Source organism: Gallinula chloropus (genome assembly GCF_964237585.1).
Source record: "Gallinula chloropus genome assembly, chromosome: 19".
NCBI classification, from domain to species: Eukaryota; Metazoa; Chordata; class Aves; order Gruiformes; family Rallidae; genus Gallinula; species Gallinula chloropus.
In genome coordinates this window covers 4314205-4339601 of record NC_140104.1, presented here as the reverse complement: position 1 = coordinate 4339601, position 25397 = coordinate 4314205, and the positions used below count along the sequence as shown (strand labels likewise).

The 25397-nt window shown below is 51.5% G+C and overlaps 1 protein-coding gene across 1 annotated transcript; it reads right to left on the bottom strand.

The window, feature by feature from the left end:
• Window positions 1-1711: 1711 nt before the first annotated feature.
• Window positions 1712-24962, bottom strand: DHRS11 (dehydrogenase/reductase 11; the record flags this gene model as incomplete). The annotated part of the gene is made up of 7 exons (XM_084273325.1): window positions 1712-2084; window positions 3067-3132; window positions 3772-3864; window positions 4523-4652; window positions 5108-5202; window positions 10920-11129; window positions 24831-24962. The coding sequence occupies 7 exons, from the start codon at window positions 24960-24962 to the stop codon at window positions 2043-2045; spliced, it is 768 nt and encodes a 255-aa protein (XP_084129451.1). The 3' UTR covers window positions 1712-2042.
• Between the last annotated feature and the right edge of the window lie 435 nt (window positions 24963-25397).

Sequence of the window (25397 nt, the reverse complement as noted above, 5' to 3'; positions counted from 1 at the left end):
TGAAACCCAGCTCTGTGCAAAGAACCCCCTGAAGCCATCGCCTTGGTAAGGTGGAGGAGGGCAGTGCATTACAGTGGTGTGAGACTTCACCACGGGGCGTGAAGTTCTCTCACAGTAAGTTAAGAGGTCAAATCCAGAGACGAGCCTATGTGCGCTTGGCCAGTATAAACTGGTGACAGATGAGAATGGACAGAACACACCATGAGCATGTATTTATAAAGAGGAAAAAAAAGGGGGGGGGGGCAAATTGCCTGTTTTGCTATTACAAAGAAATGTTTTACCAGTTTTGTCCTTGTATCCATCTACAGTTGCTCACCTTTGGCACAAGGAATTCTACGTATCACAAGATTTAATTAATAATAATACTTCATATCAACACTCAGCACTTACATAGCGCTTCTCATATTCAAAGTGCTTTACAAAAGTTTGTGAGTCCTCACAACACCCCTGTGAGGTAGGTAAGTATTATTATCCCCATTTTACAGATGGGGAAACTGAGGCAGAGAGGTAAAGTGACTTGCCCAAGGCTATACAGGGAGTTGAAACTCATAACGTAGTGGCCCAATTCCGGTCTCCCTTACGGTGGTGTAACACAGATGAACTCCCACAGAGCTATACTGGTGTAAGCGAAACGATCCAACCCAAGTTCCTCTGGCTCCCAATCTTCTGCTCCAACCAACTGCCCACACCTGCTCCACCGAAACCAACGCTTCACCTTCCCAAACACCACAGAAAGTCCAGAGCGCAGCAGGAGCGAGTCTGCAATCTTAAGGCAACGTGTACGTTAACTACTCCATCGCCCCGCAGCGAGTTGGACTACACAGAGCCGTGCTGCTGCCGCGCTGCGAGAGGCTTAAGACAACTCAAGTGAACTCCAGCTCTGTGTGTATCAGCTTTGAGGCCGATTCTCTTCTCCCTCGAGTTAGAATAAATCCAGAGCAAAACAACGGGGCTGCACCAGCCCAGAACTAGGACAAGATCTGAACCAGACCTTTCACCTGCTGCTTTGTAGGCGAATGCCCCTACTGATACCTGTTCATTTTGGACAGCTTCCACGTGGTTCATCTCACTCTCCCTCTCTCTCTGAGTTTGTGTATCTGCATATAAACAAACTTTCCAACTCATCAGCACCAGCATTTAAACAGCACCATACATCTTCCTAAGACCAATCAATATTTCCAGAAAAGTGTCAATGCATGCAAATATCACATACAGAAACATCAAGAGTGCTGGGAGATGATACCGAGGAGAGAGGTGATCACAAGACAGCACACATTTAGTTTTTATTCAAAATACCAAACAACTCACTCTTACTGTAACTATGCCACTTAGATGATCATTCTAACCTGCAGAAGCACAGGTGCTTTTCCTCCAACTATTTACCTACCTACCTAGAAAGAAAGAGAAATAGCAAGCACACACATTTATACTTCCTCAAACTTGGCAGGCATGATTCGTGTGAATGGGAAAGGAGGGTTTGGGGGGAGGTGGGTGAGATCCTACACTGGGTTTGGGGCAGTGGAGTACAAAAGAAGTAGAAAATATCACATGCATCATTACCATCAGTAATCAACCTGATGAAAATAAACCCGAAAATTTGATGGATTCATGTATGACATCCACTGAAAATCTCAAACCCTAAGCACGCTGAAGCTGGCAAACATCTTGTGCCACTTCACCTGTGTCCAGACACAGCATCAGCAAATAAGATCAACCAAACCTTGAAAAGAAAGCAAAAGGAAGAAGAAACCAGCCTGGAGACAACAATCTTCCACAAACCACTTCCCTGCATTATTTTCAAATACATTTTACTCTTAAGCAGTTTCAGAAAGGAGTGGGGGAGAAAGAGACCCACTACTATTTCCTTTTCAAACTGGCTCAGCACCAGCACCAGCTCAGAGAGAGGGAGAGAAAAAAGAATTCTTCAAACATGATCCTTGGTACTTGATTAAGACGTTGCTAGCCAGCCGACGATACCCTAAATTGCCAGAGGGTTCGAAGTGGAGTGGATACACGGTGCTGCTCACGGTCCTCTTCATTCGCTATGATATCTGCTCCGTGGGCCTCATCTGTATGTCTCCAATCTAGGAGAGACCAACAGGGGGTTTTACTGGGGGGGCTGAAGTCCATCTTAAATCCTGCACTGGGCACTTACATGATGCACCATTACAGTGCCAAGAGCCATGTGAAGAAAGTCCCTGTGCCTAGAAATGAGCCTGCTTAACCGAGGTACCAGAAAGAACTGAAGGTGAGCGTGGCTGTGCTGCCTGTAACAGAAGGAATTAAAGCACAAATGCACACAAGAGAGTGCAAGGTGGCACCGACTGTTATGAACTCTCATGTTTGGAGCCTTTCATTTGGTCCTGCTCACAGTGGGCCAAGCAGAAGCACTGCTCAATCAGCCACAAGCAGAGCTTTTTATCCTCTTAAGACCAGTTATCACCACTGATCCACTGTCAAGACGGCCACTTCTTGCTCCAAAGGAGCAGAGTTCACGTGAGGGACTGCTAAACCTCTCGTGATCAAAGTTTGCTTTTGCAACAGGAACTCTGATGTTGCACACACTAAACTTTGACACTGCTTCTGCCTCCTGGCTCCAGCTCAAAGCTGGTCACTTATCTCTTTGTTTCCCAGGAGGGGAAATCCCTCTGGCAGCACAAGCATCTCACACCACCCTTGGGGAGGTGCACAGCCCTTGGCAGGATCAGGCCCAACATGTTATTTGGCAAGTGGCAGAACCTGGCTCGGCTGCAGGATGATCAGTAAAACCAAGATGGCACCATCCAAAAGGGCAGAACGTGCCCACATCCCTCCAGTTCCCCTGGCCTTGCACAACCCTTCTCCAGGGTCCAAGCCCTTGCTGTGAGCAGCCAGAGAGGCGCAATCCCGTAGCTGCCATAAGGGAAGAGTAAACACATGGGATTGCTGCTAATCCCCAGCACAGGCTCTGCTAAGCACAGAGCTGACAGAGCGGCTGCACCACTGATTAGCAAATGTCAATGCAGCAATCACCCTCTCCACCTTCAGCCACCCACCACAGACTCCTCTGACCCCACCACAGCCTACCTGTACGTGAGGTGGGGCACTGAGGACATATATGACAGCATTAGCCATATCTTCGGCTTTGAGACACTGGAAAGACAGGGAAGAGATTCTCAGCGGGCACATCAGAAAGCTAAGCACAAGATCACCCCTTCCCTGACCATCGATAACGGCAGTATGGCTGGGGCTTGTCCAAAGGGGGCAAACAGGCAGGAAGAGAGACATCCAATAAAAATTTAACAAAGGACATGCCTGGTACTGGTAATTCTCTGTTTGCTGTGAATAACCTTACTACTGGCAGAGGAGTTCTGCCAGGTGAGGCACTGCCATCCTTATCAAAAGTTACCAGAGACACACAAGAAACTCCATGCTCACCACCTGCAAGACAACACTCCCATTTCATCTTGTGTAGGCATGTTTGCTTATTCTATCCTAATAAAGAGCTCGGTCTGCCAAATGTCAAGGTTGAGTGATACTTAGTTACAGGAACATCAAAATAAAAGGCAAAAATACAGGGAGTGGGGAACTGAACCTGAATAAAGTCATGCAGCCTGTAAGTATTGGGGTGAAATTGGAGGTTTCGAGTGCTGGGACTTTGGGGATGCTGATTAAACCCTTGAAAGCACTGGACACTCTGCAGAACTAGTTCCTTGTGCTATTACCCAGGAGAGAGACTGACAAACTATAATCAGAGCCACTCCCCTCTGTCTCCACTTCTCCATGTCCTACCCGAATGCTCTCATAGGTTGCAGCAGCTCTCTCGGGGTCATTATCATGAAGTTTAAAAGCAAATCCCGTTTCCACCAGTCCTGGAGATATACACTAGAAAAAAGCAGAGCACATCCTAACATGATTTGTAATTCCCTTTCCATGTAAGAATTAAAAAAGGAGAACTTTTTAGCACTGAAAAAGCCAAAAAAACCCCCCCAAATCCCAGCCTCCCTTCTATTGTTCTCCTTCCCCACCTTTTTTCTAGAGGAACAGTTTAACAGAACGGACTTTGCCTTAACAAGGCAGGTACCTCAGGGGAACTACTGATGGGTACTTTCCTCTCCATGACCCAAAGGGACTGTGAAGCAGAGAAAATGATGAGAAAACCCAACAACTTGCAATACAAATTAACTTCTGGACACATCACTTCTGAGCTGGAGGTTCTGAATGAGAGCAACCAGCCTCACTGACTGCCTCTCTCAGCTGTCATGAGCCCCTTCACTCCTGGACAAGCAACTACCCACTTTGTGCACCCAAAATGTTTGTTCCCTGACACAGCTCCTTGCTGCTGTGTCTTCTGTTCCCCAGTCTCTCTCTACCTGGGAAAAAGAGGTGGCCAGGAATGGTTGGCTGTGGGACTCAAACATTCCCTATTTTCACATTTCCTTGTCTATTTTTTAAAGGGAAAGCTTCTGCCCCACAAAGCCTGCCAGCTCTCTGCCACCCACAAAAGCCAGGGCTGGGAAGGAGGGGACCCCACAGTACTCACTGTAGCACGTATATGGGTCTTTGCTTCTCTGAGCTCTTGCCTCAGCCCCTCCGTGAGGGCTGTGACCGCATACTTGGTGGCACTGTAAAAATGCACCACGGACTGTGGCACGACGCTGTGGCCATTCATGCTGAGGAGAGAGCAGAAAGGGGAGTGCTGAGAGGTGGGAGGTAAGCAGAGTCCTGCAAGGGAACGAGCAGGATACCCAGACCACTATCATGAATGCAGAACATAGTGCCTAGGTGATGGATTCCCCCTCTCCCGTGGGAAAGGCACATATTAACGGCTCCTCTGGACACTGATGTTTTCTGGAGCTGGTCAAGAAGTTTCAATCTTTAATCCTGCACCATCACAAGTGGTTGTCATTATCCTTTTCTCCCTGGTTCAGTCTTTCTTGCATTTAGACCAGCAGAAGTTAAAAAAAAAGTGGCTTGGAAAAACCCCCAACCGTCGCAATCCTTGGAAAAACTCTTCTTGGACAGCATTAGCTCACTCCAAGATTACAGCTCCCCTGCTTAAATCCTCTCTAGGAGGCAGGGAGGAGCAAGCCTGCACAGCTGATCCCTCAATTCCTCCCCTGCATACCTGTTAATGTTAATAATATGCCCATCGTCGATGTTTCTCTCCTTCATGGACTGGTAGGCCTCTCGGGTGCAGATGCTCACGGCCATCACATTGACCTTAGGGAGAGAAAAGAAGGAGGGATTAAGACTGCTTCTTGCCTGGCACCCTTGGACAGCTTATATTCCCTGACCCATGGCAATTCCTGCAAACGCCAACAGAGGGAAATGCACATACACACACTGCACGCCTTGCCGTGCACCCTACCTTGTGCTGGGACTGATGTGCCAAGGGATTTGGACAGGGGAGGGACAGATTTGTCTCGCAGCTCTGTGAGGCCTTGGCCTCTGCCAGAGATAAAGGGACTTAATTGTTTTACAGGCGAGTGTAAGAGTCTAAGAGTGGAGCGTGAAGTAAAGGAGAACAAACCCACTTCCCCACAGTCAGCACTCTGTCCAGGAGACAAAGTTGTTTATTTTGTACAGCACAGAGCACACTACAGTTTGGGCAGCTGATAGGACACTAACAGCAGGTAATTAGGTCAACTAATTAATGAGGAAAACCCCAGATACTGCCCATCAGAGAGTCAGGTGCTCAGGGGCACCACAAACCACACGGCCAGCAAAGAGCTTCCCAGGCACAAACAAAGCTGAAGATCACCTAGAGCCACAGAAGGACCCAAGTGAGCAAGTGACCCTGCAGATAGGAAAGCCACCGATCTGCCACGGTCTGCTGACATCTTCCTCAGCCCTAACTGGACGAGCCAAAGAGGAAAGGACATGGCAATTCACCCAGCACAGCATCCAGAGCTCTCCAGCACACCGCAGCTCGGTTAAACTCAAGTCGTATCCCCTCTGCAACGTGCTGCCACTAATGCACAGATGCTCTGAGCATTTGCTGACCATAAAACACAAGAGTCAAAGTTTCCAGGAAAACAGAGATATGGAAATTTCCAAGGCTGCAGTACAAAGCACCCAGAGGTGTGTGCAAGACTGATGAGCAAGCCATCTCAGCAGCAGGGCTAAGTGCTTGAGTCTGTAGTAGTTTAGATTTGGGAAAGCAGCTGACAGCGCCTGCTGAAGCTCTCCAGAACGGACGTAACCATTTCAAAGCAGGACATGCTGGCAGGTCACTGTGCTAGCTAAATGGGCAGGCCAGCCAGGTCTAAAAACACCACTGTGAATCAAATATTCAGGAAGACCTAAACCCCTAATGAATCAGAAGTCAAGTGCAACTGTAAAAGGGAGGAGGAGGAGGAACTGAGCCACATGGACAGCAAGCAAAGGATACAGAAGGACTAGATATCACCACAGTGACACTTAAACAAGAACAGGGCAGGATCTGCTAGCACCAAAGGACACCCAAGAGAGGAGCAGTAGTTTGGGGACCAGAAACTACGCAGCAGAAAGGGATGGATTTGAGAGATGTAATTACTGAGCAGCGCACAAAGGATGAGGGGTCAGCTAGAAGGGTCTTGTCACTGTTTTTGCCTTGGTCATTATTTCTCTTCACTAATAGAGGCCATGCTTATAAGTTTTTGTCTTGGCTAAGAGCATGCTTATCTGATCTTGGAGTATCCAGGCAACACAACAAGTAGAGTCATCATCCTCATTCAAGTGCACTTTGGTTGAGCACACAGTCACTGCCGGATGTGTCAGTCATCATACCTGGAACTACAGAGATAAATTCCCTGGCACCAGGTTGAAGATTTACCTTGCTTGTGCAAGGAAGAAAAAGTCAGCAGACATGTCAGCAGAAGTGGCAGTGCACAACCACCTCAGCACTGGAGCAATGCCCACAGCAGGCTGGGCATCTGGCGGCTTCTAGATTTCACAGGATGGTCAAGAAAAGCAGGAGGAACCTGCTGCAGTCTGACACACTAACCAAGTGTGGAGCCACCCTTTCACATATGGATCTGGGCACGTGCCAGCATAAAAAGCCTTTGTGTCAAACAACATCCCAGCTTTTCTCCCTGCTTCAGGATGCCCCAAGCCCACCAGGCACCGTGTCTTTGGTGCAGTTACTCCACGGCTCCGCTCCATCCCTTAGAGACCCAGCTCCATCGCTGTGACTCACGCTGAGCAATACTTCCTTGCGTGGGTAGAGCTACAACATTTTGACAACTACTGGCAAAGCAAGATACTCATCAACAGCCACAAGGGAAAGTCCAGAGCCTGTGCGATAAGACACCCTGGTACAACAAAGCAACAAAGGGCTGGAGTTGGGATTGCCTCGCTGCCTTTTCCAACAGCACCCACAGCATTTCAAAACATGGAACTGGCACTCAGGAACTTAAAACTGTGCCTGGAAAATAAGCATGTCTTAGGGCTGCATCACTCCAAGAAACAAGCTAAAGGCTACTGATACAATACCCACCCCAGGCATTTTTCAGCCTTGTTCCTTTTTTAAGAACAAAAGGTTCAAAGGTCCTTTAGTGAAGGTGGCCAACACATCTGCACTGGTGCTGCACGAGGCACCGGGTCTGGGACCTAACACAACAGAAACAATGAAGGCCCATTCTCCAGTAATTAATGAGTTCCAATTGCCAGGTTGGGAGGACATAAAAGATCCTGTTCCTGGAAGCGCTGAGCATTTCACTTCCCAGAATCAGCCTTTTCTAAGGCACCAAAATGCATCTCCCAGCTCCTGAGCACATCTAAAAGATGCAGGTTACAGAAAACATATCCCAGCACAGATGGTATAGAAAAGCAAGAACAGAGCCTTGCTGGCTGACAAATTATGCCAAGAATCAAACCCATTTAGTGTCCAGAAAATGAGTGCTGCAGTCCTTTGTGCCCTGAACAGCGCAAATGGAAAGTTCAGCTTGAATTCCTGGCTGTAAAGGTCAGTAGGTAAAACGTGAAGGAGCTGTTCCAATCCCAGAGCCTGGAGCACCCAAGCCTGGCTTTCTCCTGCACGGATCGGGGACGGCTGGAGGACTTTGCTCCAGCCTCACATCAAGCACAACCTCACAAACAAGTAGAGAGAAAAGTGGGGGAGAAGGCTGCGAACTGAAAGACAATGGGGTTGGAACCTTCCTGCAGGAACGTGTTCCCTCCCTGGAGCCCACCGAATTTGCTGCTGCCGTAAAGCGACAGAGATGTGATTCCTAATATGAGATTCCTGCAGCCTGGGGAGATGCAGCTCCCCCTTGGGAACAAATACCAGACAATCTGGAACCAGAATATTAAAAAAAAAAAAAAAAAAGGAGGAATAAATAAATGGTAACAAGATTTCAACTGTTAGATGCACAGCAAGAAATTTCATGGAATATGTACATCAAGAGGGGAGCCTGGAAGGAGACAGAGCCTCAAAGCTCATAAAAAATGCATGGAAACAAAAAATCAAATTTACCAAAAGGAAAAAAATACCTTTAATTTAAGGCTCTAATGGCTCCTAAATCAATAGATTGATGGCTGCTTAGAACCTTCTCCTGTCTTGCAGCCCAGAAGTAGGCTGAAACTCTACAGCAGCATCTCCCAAACCCCGCTCGCCAACACCTTTCTCTGAGGGACCTTTGGAAGAAGCCTCCCTGCTCCTGCTCAGCTCTGCAAAGCCCAGTGGCCCGTGAAAGGCACTGGCAACCTTCCCCTGTCCTGACCCTGCGAGAGCTTCGGAGCATGTAGGAGAAACGGGCCCGGGGAGCGTTTCCCTGGGGCTGGCACGTCACAGCAGGAGAGCTGTCACTGCAGATCCCTCCCCAAACCGTGCTGGTGCCTGCACAGCCACAGTGTGCTGCGATGAAGAGATTTCCAAGCAGGGAGGTGGCAGCCCCTAGAACTGAGGACACAGAACAAAAGGAACAACGCTGAGACCTTTCTGTCCCTTACTAACAGGCTGAAAATCAACACCCCAGCTCACCAGGCTGCACAGGCTGAGGTGGGTGAAGCATCTGGCTCTGGGTTCCAGGGCTTAACCTTCACATTAAAGGTGCAAGTGTTGCTCAGACTTTACACAGAGCAAACCCACCAGCTGTAGGGAAGCTGGTGAGAGGGAAAAATAAATCAATCTGGCAGTATATGAAGAGAGCTTGGGTGTCTCAGTCTCCTCCCAGTGCTACAACAGCATTTTTACCAAGCAAACAAGAGCAGGTAGAGCTGTACAGATGGCCTCTGGGATAAAATATTCCCCCAGCTTGGTTTCCCAACGTTGTCCTTGTGCAGCCACCACCCTGCTTCTCCTCCCCGCAGCTCCAAGGGGTGCATACAGCAGCACCCAAGAGGAGGGGATTCCCCCAGACTCCCAAACCCCATGTCAGGCGACTGCAAACACTGACACAGAAGTTTCTTGTACAGGAAAATACCCCTTCCAAAACCCCGCTCCTGAAAACTGGTGTAAGGTGGGACAAAGGCAACACCACCACCTGAGCCCACCTTGTGGAGAACAAAAGCTGAGGAGAACAAAGAGAAGTGAGCACGAGGGACACGCAGCATCCACAGAAGCCTCCACACAAGATGTGATGACAGCAACCAGGACAAGGAGCCTACAAGGTGCAGGCGACCCACAGGGCCAGACTTGCAGCGAGACAATGCTGGGACGTGCCCTGCTTTACACTGTCTCAGCCTCAGCTACACTTCACGTAATTTTCTTTAAAGACTCCATGGCAACCGGGGACAGGGAGATGCAACTGTGCAGTGACCCAGGCTGGGCAACCCACAAAAGCCTGGCTAGGCAGACAAAGCTGAGCTGAGCTTGCTTTGGCTGCAGTCACAGCAGTCAACAGACCAGCCAAAATCCTAACAAGAACTTAATTAGCCAGGATATGGCAGCTCTTGCCCTGGCAGCAGGAGTCTGAGGCCTGGATGTGCCTCTCTCTTTTGCATTACAGAACCCCTGTATCTGTCGCTGGCTGAACAGTCACCGGCTGCCGCAGGAGCTGACAGATCCTGGCTCGCTCTGCTGTCAGATGTAGCAGCCCCCAGCCTTCAGCTTCGGGCAGTTTTTCCAATAGACATGTCTTTTCCTTCACTGGGACAAGGTCTCACAGCTGCTGGAGGTGCTGCAAGGTTTATTCAAACCCATGAATTCAACCTTTTTCCTATGAGGACGACACTTTCATGCACATAGGTAGCATGGGTGGGAAAAATCGCCTCCATGAAAAGCTCCCATTTCAGCATCTCAACAGCCAGAGCTGTGGGAAGGCCAGCACAAAAAGGCCATGACAAGGACATGTAAACTGGCCTGGGGTCCATCAGCCACAGCTGCTGCCGCTGTGTGTAGAAAATTACTATCATGTACTGGCAAAAGATGGAGAAGGCCCAAAAAAGATGCACAGCAGCACCTCAGGGCAGCAATACCCAGGGAGAAGTGCTGCTAGTAAACAGCATGGACCATTTGCACAAACTCCCAGTCTGGCATATGAAATCGCCTCGTTGGCATCCAGCTCTAACCAGATTATGGGCAGAAAATTAAGCTATAAACACAAAAAACATTACAGGTCCTTAAGCCAAAAGGATTCTGCCCATTTTACAACCCACTGCTACAACTAACAGGATTAGCTACAAAAGCCAGTGCTTGGCATTTAACTTGCTATTTCATTGAAGGAAAAAAAAAAGAAGGAAAAATAAAGAAGTGAGGCTCATCACTCTCCAAGAGCCACAGAGCTCTAAAGGAATAAATGCTACTGAAGGCACTGAGTGTTTTTGTACTCCAAGGTGAAGGCAGCTCATGATGTCCTTCCACTCCCCATCCGGCACACCCAGGCAGTGTCAGAGCCAGATGGGAAGCAGGTCTGCAGCTCTGCACACGTGAAATAAGTAGCTGGGGACAATGGTGCTGGTGGCCAGAAGAAACAGAAGTCTAGCACAGTTCCTGATCTCCTGGTGGCACTACTCACATCTATCATCGTCCGCCAGCCCTCCGTCTTCCCGGAGAGCAGGGGCTCTGGGCGAGCCAGCCCCGCGTTGTTGATGCACACATCAACTCCCTGATGAAGGGTCTTGATGGCAGAGAACATCGACAGGATCTCCTCTTCGTTGGAGAGATCACACTTGTATGGGATGAGGGTCCCCAGGTAGCCGGCACTCTGGCATTCAGCTGCCAATTTCTAGGGAAGAGAAAGGAAGGAAAGAAAACAGCCATCAGCCTCCTCTCCTTGAGGAGCAGCTCACCCAGCCCTTTGCTTAAAAACACACCCCAGGGCTGATATAACATGGCAGCTTCCCAGTGAGCCTGTCCTTAAGAGCAGGCACTCAGGAAGTAATTGTAAATGCTAATGAAGAAAAAAGAAATATCAATATATGTGAGACCTCAAGCCCTTCAGCCTTGAAGTTACCAAACCTGAGGACATACTCTGTGCTCTTCCATCCCTTCAGGCAATACAGGTTGAAGTGAGCACGTGCTGGCAAAATACAAACAAATACTTCCATGGCACCATGCTGCTGCACAGATAGAGGGATGTGGGGATCACATGCCTGAGAATTCCTCGTTACCTATTACCAACAATTATTCCAAACATCCTGATCTTTTATAAGACTAGGTGATAGGAAGCAAATGAAAGGCCACGAGCTGCTGCTGGCCGCCTCTGCGTTAATGATGCGGCAGGCACCGCACCAAATCCTCCGGAGGATGCCTTTTACTCCCTGATGCTAATGAGAAGCAGCATCTCATCTCTGATGTGTCATGTTAGTGACAGTGACAGCTTCCAGCGCGAGGCGAGAGCCACGTGATGTCTGGTTTCTGCAGAGAGATGGACTCTGGCTACAAACGTCCACCAAATCACTGGGACGCCATCACCCGCGGCGGTTTCACCAACGTGACATTTCAGGGGGTGCAGTGAAGCTGGTCTCCTGCCAGAGGCAGCCTTCCCACTCCTCCCAGCTCCTCCCTGCGTGCCAAGGACTGCAATTCACAGCCCTTTATAACAGGAGGAGCAAGGCCAGCCCGGAGACCCCCTGTTTGGAAGCAGAGGGTGGTGGGACGGTGATTGCACATGAAGGCAGCAGCCACACATCCCGGTCCCAGGTGAGCACCTGCCCCAGAGCTCACCCGACCTTGGCAGCAAACAAGGATGCAGGGAAGCCAGGCCATCCACCACAGCACCCATGACCACCCAAACCAGCACCGGGAAGCTCAGGTTGGAGGGATGCTGACTTGTTTTGCTTGCTCTGAGGTACAGCATTGCCTTCCAGCCTGGCTCAGCCCCTCCAGAAAGACACATGGAGAAATTCCCACATTTTGGAGAAGGAAGAAACTGAAACCAGCCCCACCATCTGTACTGCCATGGGGAGGAGCCTGGAGAGCCGCACTGGCCTCACACACAGATCACTCTAGTGAAAGTGGTGACAAACCAGATCATTAGAGGTGGCTTTCTCCCAGGTGAAGCCCCGGGGTCCCCTGTCCCTTTCACTTAGCAGAGCTGGTCTTTTGGTGACTGCTGCAGGGACAGACTCGCCCCCCAAAACACCCAGCATCGGTGGTGACATCTGCAGTTTTGTCAGTCAGCCTGATGTCCAGATTCCAAAGAAAACATTAGACAAAAGAAAAAAAATCCAGCATGGAACATAAGGAAAAAGGGAAAGAGAAGGAAAAAAAAAAATCAGAGACAGCACAGCTCCTGCTCCCCCAGCACAGGCTGGCAGCAGAGCTCGTGGGGCTGCACCAGTTCACTAACACCACAGGACCCAGTAGATGCCCAACCAAACCACAGGCCCAACTCCCACCCAGACAGTCTCCAAGACATGCCATCCTGCAGGTTGGATGCCAGCACGCCCAGGAAACCTGCAGGTCCTGATCCCTGGAGTTATTTTGGAATGGGCTGCATGCCACCAAGTCCAAAAAGGAGAAAAAATTCCATCTGAAGAGGCGAATTGGATCCCAGCTCCAAATCATAGTGCATGCTCTTCTTCAGCAGCTTTTTCGGGGACCAACTTTCTCCTAGCCACGTTTTAGACAGAGCAGGGCTGAGCATCCTCACCGGGAGAGGGTCAGACAAGTCGGGATCTCCAAATCCCTCCCTGTCTCCCAAGCACAATTATTTTAATTACTTTGGGGCAAGTGGCTTTGCTCAGTAAATGACTTTAAACCTTTCTCACTACCTCGGACTGCGCCAGAGGTGGGCTGATCCCCAAATAGTGAGTTTAAGCTCTCCTGATCTGTGTTTTGCAGCCATCCACGGCTTTCACAGACTGCAGGCTGAATCCAGCCCAGGTCTAACAGCCTGGTCCAGAAGCTGCTCTCCTCTCTGGGTACCACTCTGGTGAAGGCACTGCAGCACCACAAGAATTATTATTATTGCTCACAAAGCACCGAGCGAGAAGGGGACGGACATGCTGAGTTCAGCCTGGAGATCAATACATCCCAACAGCATCGTGCTCTCTGGAGAGCTCTGCTTGGGCTGAGCTAGACAATATTTCTGCCTGATGGAGAACAAAGGTGCCCCTGGGACTGAATCGTACCTCTGTGCCCTCCCAGGGCTGCTTTTGCTTCGCTATACATGCAATCTTGTTGACGATGTGCTGATAATGGTTGAGAAGTACATAGTTTGTAAAGATGGGAGTACACAGTTGGAGGAAAAATCTGCAGGAGCAGCGTTTAGAAAATTAAAAGCAGGATGAAAGGCTGCTGGAAGGTGCAAAACCACCCCAGGGATGGGGGTCTTGTTCCTGCAAAGGTAACAGGAGGGAAAAACAGGCCCTCAGCCATGCTCCTCATAGCCCAGCACCAAGGGGACAGCTTCAGAGCTCTCCCTACCCCACTACCCAAACACAAGCTCCCAAAAGAGATCCAGTACGTTCAGTATTCACTTGTAAAGTACCACAGCTCATGTCTGGCACTTTGTCTCCCTAGTTCACCATATCAGGGCCAGGGGTATGGTCATATTTGCTGTTGGAAGAGGGATGGTGTCCTGGTACTTCCTGTGATTTCCAGGCTGTGCTTGGCTTGCTTGACCAAAAGCTGCCTTGGGTTATCTTGCCCCCAGCGCCTCCATTTCTCACTGCTGGTGTCAGTGCTTGTCACAGGTAAAGCAGGGTGTTGTCTTTCCAAGTCAGCGTGCCCCCACACAGAAAGGAAAAGCAGGATGCACATCGCATCCTGGCGCTGAGCATCACAGTGGACCCCAGAGCTGTGGGGAGGAAAGCTTCACAGCAGGAACTGGTCCAACCACACTCAGCCCTTCTGAACCAAAATCAAGCAGTGCCAGGGACGAGCAATACCAGCAGGAGGGATTGGGATGAGTGTCGTGAAAGAGGACTCAGGCCCAGAGAGCTGGCTGGAAGGAAGAAGAGCATGGACAGGAAAGGACAGACAAGCTCATCTACAGCCCAGAGGAAAACGCCATGTTTAATATCTCCATTCCCATGTTCAGCTGTCACTCTGCACTACAGAGAGAGAGCTGTCCCTGTTCCAGGCAGCTCCTTGATGGAGTCAGACAGGGTCAGCACGCTGCGGCGCAGCAAGCCAGGTGAGGAGCAGAGGAAACAAGGGATGCTGTCGTGGTGGAGCTGCATGTCCAGTCTTCCCAGGCAATCTCCTCAGCTCACATCTTCGATACACCAAGAGAAAGGCTCCTGTGCTACAACTGACCAGAGAAATCAAATATCTCTCAAGATCCTTCTTTTCCTGGCTGGTGTCTCGCCGCCTCAATGGAGGCTCAACACGGATCCTTTCATCTCTCAGGCTACACTTGTGTTAACAAATTCTCTTTGAAAAATGAAGTGCCGAACGCCGCTGACATCCAGGCAGAGCTGAACGTGCTTCACCCACCTCTAGATAAAGAGTCATCACAGGCTCTTCAAAGAGACATCAACTGCGGGTGAGTTTGAGAGAGAAGACTTATGTAAAGCAACTCTCTGAATTAGGGAGCTCGCGACGTTTTCTCTGAGCATCCGTTAAGTCACTCGAGTGACGCTCGTGCCACTTGAAACACACCCCACACGGGAGGAGGGGGGAAAGAAAAGAAAAGCTGTTTTTCCACATTTCATAAGCAACTCGAGAGCCAGTGCTAACACAACACCAATACAGATGAAGGCCATGGTATGTCCAGACCCGAGCATCTCTCCCCCACATCACTGGATGCCTGGAAATGGGACAGCCAGGTGCTACAGCTACTGGGGAACACAACTTAAAGGGGAGATAGAGTCCCTCCGTGTTTAAAGGTTTAACCTAGAGCCATCCACTGCCATGGGTGCAAGTTCCACAGCACCCAGGAAAGACCTTGGACACCAATTTTTCCATTGACATCACAGTGATTTACCTCAGCTTCCAGCCACGTTGGAGGAACGAAGGAGCAAATGAAAAAACCCAAACCAACTAAACCCAACCACCTACCTACATGTGGGGCAAAGAAGAGTATCTGCTCATGCTGCTTACCATTCACTATGTCTGCTTTTAAAGGTGTAAAAGGATGTGTTGCATTTACAGAATGTTCTCCATACGTCAAGAACATGTTGGTTCTCTCAAGAAGGGGTTAATGCTTTTGGTGTATCCGACACTTGGAATGGGCACAGTGCCATGCATTTGGAATTAGGCTTGGTAAAATGGTTTTACAAAAACTAATTGATCCAAACATTTAGAGGGACTCTTAAGGGGAAGGGGAGGAAAAAAAGCAGCGAGTCACGTAGGGCTTTATTTGGCAAAGCATCCTATTAACTTCAGACACATTTAGTTCAGAGAGATTAAAGCCAGAAGAAACCATTAGGTAATTTTTAATCTAACTTGCCATTCATCACAGGTACTTGCATCCAACTGCTCTAGCTTATGCTTAAATACAGAGCTGCACCAAGAAAGCAGCTGGAAAGGAGCCAAAGTCACCCCAATTACTTTTGCCATCGAAAGGAAACGAAGGAGAAAAATCCCAACAAACAGCATCACAGATCTGAAAGAAAACCGGGGGCTTAAAAACCCTTTCATTTTACTGACTGGCAAGTTTCAAGCTTCTTTTAATTAAGATTTAATACCGGCACAACAGCATAACTCAGGAAGAGAAATATAGTGAATAAAGCAGCAGACTGGGGGTTGCTTCCACAGCATGCTCCATGACCATGGAAAGATCCAGAGGTGTTCCCCCAGAAGTAAAACAGGGACAACCATACTGATCACCTTCCCAGAGCCGTGGGGTACCTGGGGCTTTTTGCCCATGTGCGATCCAAGGACGAGTATTACTTCCCATTTCTTCCAGTTCCCTTCCCCTGGCTCCAGGTGTCTGGACAAGCAAACCCATCCCCAGGGCTGCACAGGGGCCAAGCAGCATCTCCTGCTCATCTCCTTCCTCTCAGACAGTTCCATCCAGGCACTGAAGCCAGACTCCCAGCTAACCAGGGGTGCAGCTGAGCAGTCATGTCTCTCCAGTACTGGCAGCTGACATCCTGGACTGCTCCAGTCCCATCCTGCTTTTCTCCAAGCCCGCTCTGCTCTCCCTGTGCCTTTTCCATTGTTGAACATCCAAGATGTTTTATTCCAAGCTCACTTAGTTTTAAATTCCCAGTGTCATTCAGGACGAATCACCCTGTTTACACTGCCCCAACCGTCCCTGCTCCCCTCAGTCACCCAAACCACCACTCCTCACATCAAGGCTGAAAGCACCTTCTATTTTTTTGATTTTTAGCTGCTTGCTCAGACCCCGTTGCTACAGGCTGGCATGGGGGAGGAGGAAACACGCCGCTCCTCGGATGACAGCTCATTAGAGCAATCTCCCTCACTTATCCTGAGCTACAACTACCTTAAACCAAGCATCACAGGTGCCTGTGTGCTCTGACATGCGTCAAGCGGGATTCCACACAGCCAGGCACGTTGATGCTTTCCTTCCTCAGAGACTCCCACCCAGTACCTTTGGCCAAGGCTGAAGTCACCCACGGGGTGTGTGTGTGTGTGTGTGTGTGTGTGTGTCCCAGCCCTCAGCCACCTTCACAAGCAGGGTTCAAAGACCGCATAGCAGCTCCAAGACGCCCAAGTGCCTGCACACAGCAGAGCCAACGGGCCACGTGCCGCAGGCTGGATCGCTGCCCGTTCCAGCGCAGATTTCCAAGGCAACCTGCAAACACAGTGCTGGGAGGGCAGAGCCGAGCTCCCGCCTGACAGCCTCGGATCACGCACGTGCCTTCTGTGTCATCCCCACCACAGACACACACACACCTCCGCTACGCTCGGGGAGCTGAAAAAAACCTGGATTTATTTATTTTAATCACATCAAACTCCACCTAATCCTGCAGCAGTGAAGGTCTGAGGTTCCCAGCGATGCCCTGAGGATCTAGGGTGCAATCAGAAGTCTGGCAGCACGTGCCCAGCCTGACTAATGTATGTTGTTCCCAAGGATATGGCCATACCTGGTAGGAAGGACTCAGGAGTGCTCCCGAGGACAGCCAGGACCTGTTCCCAGCTCTGCCACAAGGTCACCACAGGGTTCACCCCTTCCCAGCCCCAGCACCCCCACCTGCCCAAAAAAGAGCAGCAGAAGACAACCCACTGGTGAGCTCCTTGCTCAGGGACCCAGGAACACCCAAGCATCAACCACTGGAACACCCCGCACCCCCAAAGCACCCAGCGCTGCCACCCAAAGCTGTACCGGAACGGCAGGGATGAGCCGCCACACCACGGGATCGGCCTTTGCTCCTCTCAACTCCCTCCATTAGCAGGCCTGGCCGGTCTCCAAAGGTGGAGCTGGGTGTTTTCCCACTTTCCCCAGCATCCTGCTGTGAGGGCAGAGCGAGAGCCATGGTCCCCGCACATCTCTGCCCCATCAGCCGATCCCGTGCCCGTGTAATCCTCAGCCAATCCTCTTCCGAAAAGACAGATTAATGCTTCCTTGGAGGGGAGCCGGGCCTTCTCCCACCAGCTCCCAGCGCTCCCCAGTACCAACATGCAGACGACAGGCCCTGTATTTTAAGATGCCCCCGATTCACACCCTGCTGACAAGCGTAGCAAAGGCTCACACCCATCCCAGCACAGCCACAGTGGGAGCAAGCAGCAGCAGGGATTACCCCTCCTGCCGCAGCAGCGGGTGCTGCGGTGACACATCTGTACTGACGCCAACGCCGCCGGACACAGTGGGCTCAACGCCGCTCGCATCCACGCTGACGCTAATCCCCAGCTAAGCTGAGCAGAGCTGCAGCTGATCTGCACGAGCCCAGCAGGGAGAAAAGGCCAGCTGAAGGAGCAAGACTGGAGGTCCCTGGGGTCATTGGCTCCCACGGCACCCCCATCTCTCTTTATCCCACAGAATCAGGGTAGGCACAAACCCACCCAGGGCTGACCGAGGTGAAATCACGATGTTGCCAGCCAGGAAACAGCCACAAGCACTTCCCAGGTAGGGAGGGTTAAAGCTTGAATTTGGCACAGCCACTGCTGTCTGTGGAGCTTTACCCATTAACAAGCTGCTCAAACATCACCACTGTGCTTACTCCCTGACTGGTCTGTGTCCAGACCTCCCTGCCCCATAAACTCAAAACACAGACCAGAAAACCCCTCTGTGTCTGATCGCTGCTCCCATATAGCCCTCCCACCTCTGCAGGGCAGCATCTGCCTGGCTGTACATGGGGAAACTGAGACAGCAGAGTTACCTGCTCTGCCTTGTTGCGCAGCACCCACTGCGTCTCCTGAACCCAGAAAAGGCTGTTATTGTTCCTTTTTATGGCTGTGAGTGTGACATTCCCTGGTATCACTGTTCTACTGCAAAGCCAAAGGGAATGGGAGAGAAGCAGGCAAGGGGGATGCTGCAATAAGATGTTTTTAAAGCACCTTTTTGGGGGAAGGAGGAATCCAGCCCAGTTCAAAAGCAATCCCCTTAGCCCACAAGATTTCTGAGCTTCAAGGAAAACCACTGGGACAGCAAAGTATTTGTTCCCACTACTCACTGCAGCAATTATGGGATCTTTTGTGTTTAACGAGGGAAGGGTCTGGTCAGGGACAAGTGGCAATAAAAGCACCTCGGAGGCCTTGAGTACCCACCATCCCTGAGGCAAGGCCCTGACCAAAGACAAAATAAGCCCTTCCAGAAGCCAAGGAGATGCTGAAGGTCATTCATCCACACACAGACCATGCCTTTGGGATTATCCTGCCTGGAGCTGCTCCTCCTGCCTTGAAAATATAACTCATCAGGCTACCGTGCCACTCTGCACACCGTGAGAGCGACGACTAGGGGGAAGAGGAGGTGGGGAGTGATGAGATCCACGATGAGCATTTGGAGACAGCGGCTCCTCCAGCTGCAGAGCCCATGAGCAGCCTCAGCCCCCAACATTGAGGGCTCCCCAGCGCAGCCACCAGCCCGTAGCTTTAAGGGACAAGATTGAGACCACATGGGTGTGGAGGCAAACCTCTTGGGAATGCCCCACAAAGCACAGTCATGGGGCTGGGGGACAGACCCCTCCACAGACACCCGGCACTGAGGGACATCCACAGCTCAACCTCATGGGCAGAAACCCACAGGGAGCAGCCAAAATTTTAAACCACTGACCTCCGAGCCATCAGTGTCACCTGCACACTGTCTGATTACATTGCACATTCAGGCACCACAAAATAATTTAGCTGTTAATTAACTGCCCCAGAGCACCAATGGTGTCGAGGGCCCCCTTGCTTCTTCCATCAGCGGAAGCGACTGGCCAGCCCGCAAATGGCTACTCAGGATGCTCAGGTCATGGGAGGAAGGCTCAGCTGCTTCTTCTTCTTCCCACCCCACCACAACACTGCTTGGTGAAGAGAGCACCAACCTCTTCAGAGATCAGGCTGCTGGAACCTGCAATCGATAGCTCAGCTTATCACAGGCTATTCCTTGAGCAAGATCTAACCTTGACAACACAGTCCCTGGTTATAAATGTTACCTTTGATCAATAACTGTCACAAATGCATTAGAATTAATCGGTTAAACCTTGTATTTTAAACCATATTTATTGCTTCCTGCACAGCTCACGCTCTGCACCACACAGAGCAGAAAGAAAATCTCTTATTTTTCCAGAATATGCCATCCACTGTTAAATCTCTGCAACGTTCTGAAGCTCTGAGAGCCCCCACCTCCCCTCCCTCACTGAAGTGACAGCAGTAGGTCCCCCATTCCCCCACCACCCTGCCCCTCCAGCAGCACAGCCAGGCACCTCCGCTCCAGGGGATGCCCCCAGAGCATCCAGACACCTCACCTTGGCAGCAGAGCCAAGGCTTTCCCATCACAGACCGGGATCCTGGGGAAATCCGTACAGCTCCGTGCGCTCCAACCCTGCATCGCCGCCAGCTCAGCTACTCCCAGCGGTGATGTGAAGGGCAGCAGGAGCCCGCTGCCTTCCCACACCTCTCCAGGCATCTCTTCCAAGTGATGAATTACCAACCCTCAGAAGGTGGTAAAAAAGAATAAAATTAGAAAAAAAATAAAGTAAATGCCCAGGGCACCCTACAGCAAGGTACTGCAGCTGCTGGAAGGTGTTAGAGATACCAAGCACAGCAGCATTGGGTGCTGCCTGACCCCAAACAGCTGGAGCTTCCCTCCCCCAGGGAAGATGACTCCTGCCAGTACTTTTGCACCCTCTACAACCATAAAAATGAATATAAAAGTACATTAAGTGACATTTTCTTTGTCGGAGCGCAGTGCTGAGTGTCAGCCACAAACTCTGTGCCAACAGCTCCCTGGAGCGAAGGAAAGCGCCAGAGTACTTTGACTTCTTCCCCTTGCTCTGAGCCAGATCCTCCATGTACCAAAAACCCACTCCTCACATCTCCCCCCACCCCAGGGGAAGGACACTGCCACCTGGCACATGTGCATCAAGCTCAGTAAGAGGCTGGGGAGGATCAGACACACGTGTTTTGTTCCCTGCAAGGGGAAAATCTCTCCCATTTTTGTGCTGCTGCAAGAAGTCAGACATTAGATAGGAATTTCTGGATAAGGTTAGGAAGAATAACATCGAAGGGCATTAAAGAAGCTACCAAAAGTGATGCTCTGCCCTTTATCCATGGGATGGAGGGACTCTGCTTGGCATGCTGGCACGTGTCAGCTAAGCTGTAGCAAGCCACTAGATCACGGTGAGTCTTCCTGTACCATGGAGACCCCAGATCAAGTGAGGGGGGTCAACATGAAGGTGATCTCATAGGGAACAACTTCCACCAGTGCTCGGACTCCTAAAAACCCTTCATTAAGCACTGACACTCGCTCCTGACTCTGTCTGTGTGGGAATCCCAGAGCAGAAAACACTCCACAGGAGCACATGCCAGAACGCCGGTGACAGCTCTTCGTACCTCGAGGCTTCTTATTTAAAACACGCTCCCCACCCACGGTATCTCCTGGCACACACAAGTAAAATAAAGCTGGGTTTGTTGTATTTTATTCCTCCAAGTCTGACTGTCATAACATCGTCACTGTTGGACAACCCACGCGTGGTCTCCGCTCACGGGAGCAATGTGATGAGTGGGGAACACAAGGATGCTCGTGAGCACGAGCTGCAGGAGGGTCGGTAGACACGGTTATGGAGGGGAAAGTCAGGCTCCATAGCCTGTCATTGCCATGTCTGCATGTACAAAGGGGTGAAAAAAGGAAAATAAAAATCAAATCCAGTTTCAAAAGGATACAACCGAAGTCTAGCGGAGCACTAACTTGAGGCAAATCAAGCGCTGGGCTTTTCTACAGCCACCAGAGGAAAGAAAACCTCCAAAAATAAAATAATAGTAATAAAAAAAAAAGAGACTCTTGCAGCTTTTGTAAGCCAGTGAGGTTTTAATTTCAGAAGTCAGACAAAGAGCACTGGAGTCATGACACAGGTTTAATAACAAAACCACAACTTTGCAATTCCTTCGTTATCTCGCCTCAAGCCCTAATCTGATTTTCCAAGAGATTAAGAAATCTTGACACAGCATTTATTGCCCGAGTTAAATTCCCCACAAGACAACATACTCTTCCCGTCACTGGGTTATAACCAGCAGTTATAAAACCCCCAGACAGAGTGGTTCCAGCCGCTCTACCTTAAAATGGACAGCCAGGGCATACCAGCAATGGAACCCCATACTTCTGTGCTACAAAACGAGCAACGCTTTCCTGGCTTTAAACCACACCTTTTGCCCCCTTTCCCATTTCCAGCTGCTGCCTGGATGTATTTTTTTTGGCTTACTCCTCTGTGCACCAGTATCTGTAGCGGGATTTAGCGGACTGTTCAGTTTTAATACAGCAATGAGACTTATCCCGCAGCCACGATGCTCTAACCGCTCCTCTATCCGCATCTGGCAAGACCAGCAAGCCCTCAGCTCCTCCATATTTCTGTCCCCACATCCCTCTGTCACTGCTCCCCCATCCTGCCCCTCAGGTGTCAGCACTCCCCCCCGGGGTGGTGCATCCTTCCCGAGGATGCCGTCCCTCCAGCTCCTGACCAACACCGACTTGGAAAACCAGCAGCCGGAGAGAACAGATGATCGTATGCTGCGGATAGATCTGGTTATACAATAACTAATCAAGGTAACGACGTGCTTGCAGAGCACTAACAGCCAAGGAAACCTTTGTGTTTCCTTCCTATCGTCCAGAGCATCTGCAGCCCCTTCAGTGGGCCTGAGCCCCACCAGCAGCATCCAAAACGGGGTCCGGCTGCATCGCCCGCTGCAGCAGCCACGGCACCATCACCCCCCGTGGGCAATGCCAATGTCTGCTCCTCGAGATGGCTCCGACAGCCACGTCCAAAGTCCCAAGTCCCAGTGTAAGCTGAGCAGCCTGAAGCCTGAATACCTTCCTCTTCCTTTTTTTTTTCATTTTAATAAAATACATAACAACTCCCAAGGGGAAGCAGCAGGAGGAAAGCTTCGTTACTACAAACAGCTCCGCTCCGAAGGCACGGTGGAAGCCTTATCCATGCCAAGACAAGCATCCCTGGCATGGACCTGTTCCTGAAGCGACCCTGGGCCACCTTCGTGCTCCACCATCATCCCCTCCCTGAGCAAGCGGCACCACCGGGATCTTCCGCCTCTTTTCAGAAGCACGCTTCACTGTAAAGACAACCACAGCAAAACACAGCCCAGACACCTACCAAAAGAAACACACCTTGGTCCTTAGGGAGGTTGGGAGGAAGAAGAAACCAGGGACAAACCTGTTTAACCCCAGGTTTTGACACACGACAGTAAGAAGAGACTGGGAAGATGCTGAATAGTCAGCCCAGCTCAGTACACACACGTACCTCTGTAACCAGGACAAATCATCTATACAAAATGAAATGGCACTTTGTGTGGATTCAGATAAAAAGGCAACCCCTTTAAAAGGCTTCTCTTTCTTAAGTCCCTGCTGTATTTTTGCCTGAAAAGTTTCAGAAACGAAGGCTTTGGGGCTTCAGAAAGGGAGGAAAGTCCTCTGTAGCACTGAAGGAAAAAACAAGTTTGAGTTTCTTTACCAAATTAAAAAAGCAAAAGATTTCAAAAGAAATGGCAACACTGGAAATGGCTTTTTCTCCCTTTCCACAGGGGAATGGGAAGGGATGGCATCCTTTACAGCATCCTTAACTGGACACTGCGAGGCTCCAGCAGCCTCATGAAGCCGGCGAATGAAAGTGCCTTCAACACTGTCAGCTGCACACAGGAAAATCTTTGGCTCATAAACCCCGGTATCAAAACGCTGGGAAATCCAAAGTTAGCTGCACACCCCAATGGGCAGCTAAATAAACTCTGCTGGCATACATTCCCCTCTCTGCAAGCGGTGCCTTTCTCGTTCACGAAGAACAGAAAAAGTCCTGTTTATTCTGAGTGTTTCGGTACTTCACCCCCCTCTCCACACCACCAGAGAATTTTTTTTTTGGGGGGGGGGGGGGGGGTTGACACTTCATTCTTGGTGTGTTTACATGTGCGGAGCGAGTCCTTCTCTCCTCTGCTCAGGAAACACAAACCCTGGATGTCCATATGGACCTCCTTTGGTCAGCAGGCACCACGCAGCCAGGACAACAACGTTTCAGGTGCCTGTAACTTTTTCCTCCCTCAGAAGACGTCTCCCAAAAAAAGCCAGCGAGCTTCAGCTGGGGCATCTCGAGCTCGAGCCTGCAAGTGCCTCCAGCCACGAATTAGGATCCCACAGGAACTATTTCACCTCAGCATCTTTACGCAATCGCTGTGAGGTGCGTACTGGGCTCTAGAGATGCTCGTCGCAGCGGTAGGTAACACGTTAATGACCGCAACCCTATTTTAGCATCACCTCCGAAGAGCATCCCATGTCCGAGAGCCGGCACGGCTGGCTGCATCCCACCGAGCGGGTCTAACGCACCCTCGCACAACCGTGGGCTCCCGGTAACCCCGGGACCGGGGGGGGTGAACCCCGCCCCGAAACCGAACGCGTAACTGGGGCAACTTCCAACCGCCCGGTCCCGCTCCTGGGGGCTGGGACCCCCCCGGCTCCGTGACCGCGCCCCGCCCGCGGCCCATCCCACCTCAGGCACCGGCAGCGCCCCGCGCCCAGCTCCTCTCGCCGCGGACCGGCGGGGCCGGGACTGTGGAGGGTACCGGCCCTCTCCCACCGGGCCTGGCGGCTGGGACGGCCCGGGAACGCTCCAGCCTTGGCCCACGCCGCGCCACGGCCCCCGAGCCGGGCGAGCCGGCGAGCGGCAGCCGCCCACAGCTCGTCCCGCGGCGGCCAGGCACAGCCCCAGCCCGGCCCAGCCCGGCGCGCCGCGCCCCCGCCTCACGCAGCCGGCGGGCCCAGCCCCTCAGCCCCAGCGCCGACAGCTCTCCCGCCCCAGCGAGGCCTCGCAGGGAGGCGGCAGCAGCGCGGCCTCGGCTCAGCCCGCCCGTGGGGCGCTCCCGCCGCGGAGCTGCCTGCGCCCCAGCCGCGAGGTGCCCCCCCCTCCGCCCACCGCTCCGGCAGCCGACCCGGTACCTCGATCTTGTCGACGCTGCGAGCGCACCCCACCACCTTCATGCCGTGCTGCACCAGCGCCCGCGCCACGGCCGCGCCGATGCCCACGGAGGCGCCGGTGACCAGCGCGACGCGCCCGGTCCAGCGCTCCATGGCCCCGGCCCGGCCCCGCCGCCGCGCACAATGCACCGCCCGCGCCGCGCCGCCGGCCCCGCCCCTGGGCACCGGCCCCGCCCCCCCACGCAAGCCCCGCCTCTCCGGGGCATTGCCCCGCCCCCGAAGCGCCGCGCCCCCGCCTTGCGTGCACCGAGTTTGCCAGGGCTCTGCCCGCGGACGGGCGCCTCTCACAGCTTGGGATTGGGGTGTTTCCTCCCTCCCCCGACGGGTAAACGCCCTCCCAAGCAGCAGCGCCAACGACCGTCAGAAGCCCGGAAGACAGGCAAGAACCTCCAGAGGCAACGTGCTGCAGCCAGGGGTTGCCCAGGGACTTCCTCAGCAGGAGGCTCTATGGTTGTTTTCCACGCATGGGTCCTGCCGACTGCAGCCACTCCTCTGCCACCCTCACCAGGTTAAGGGATGATGCTGGAC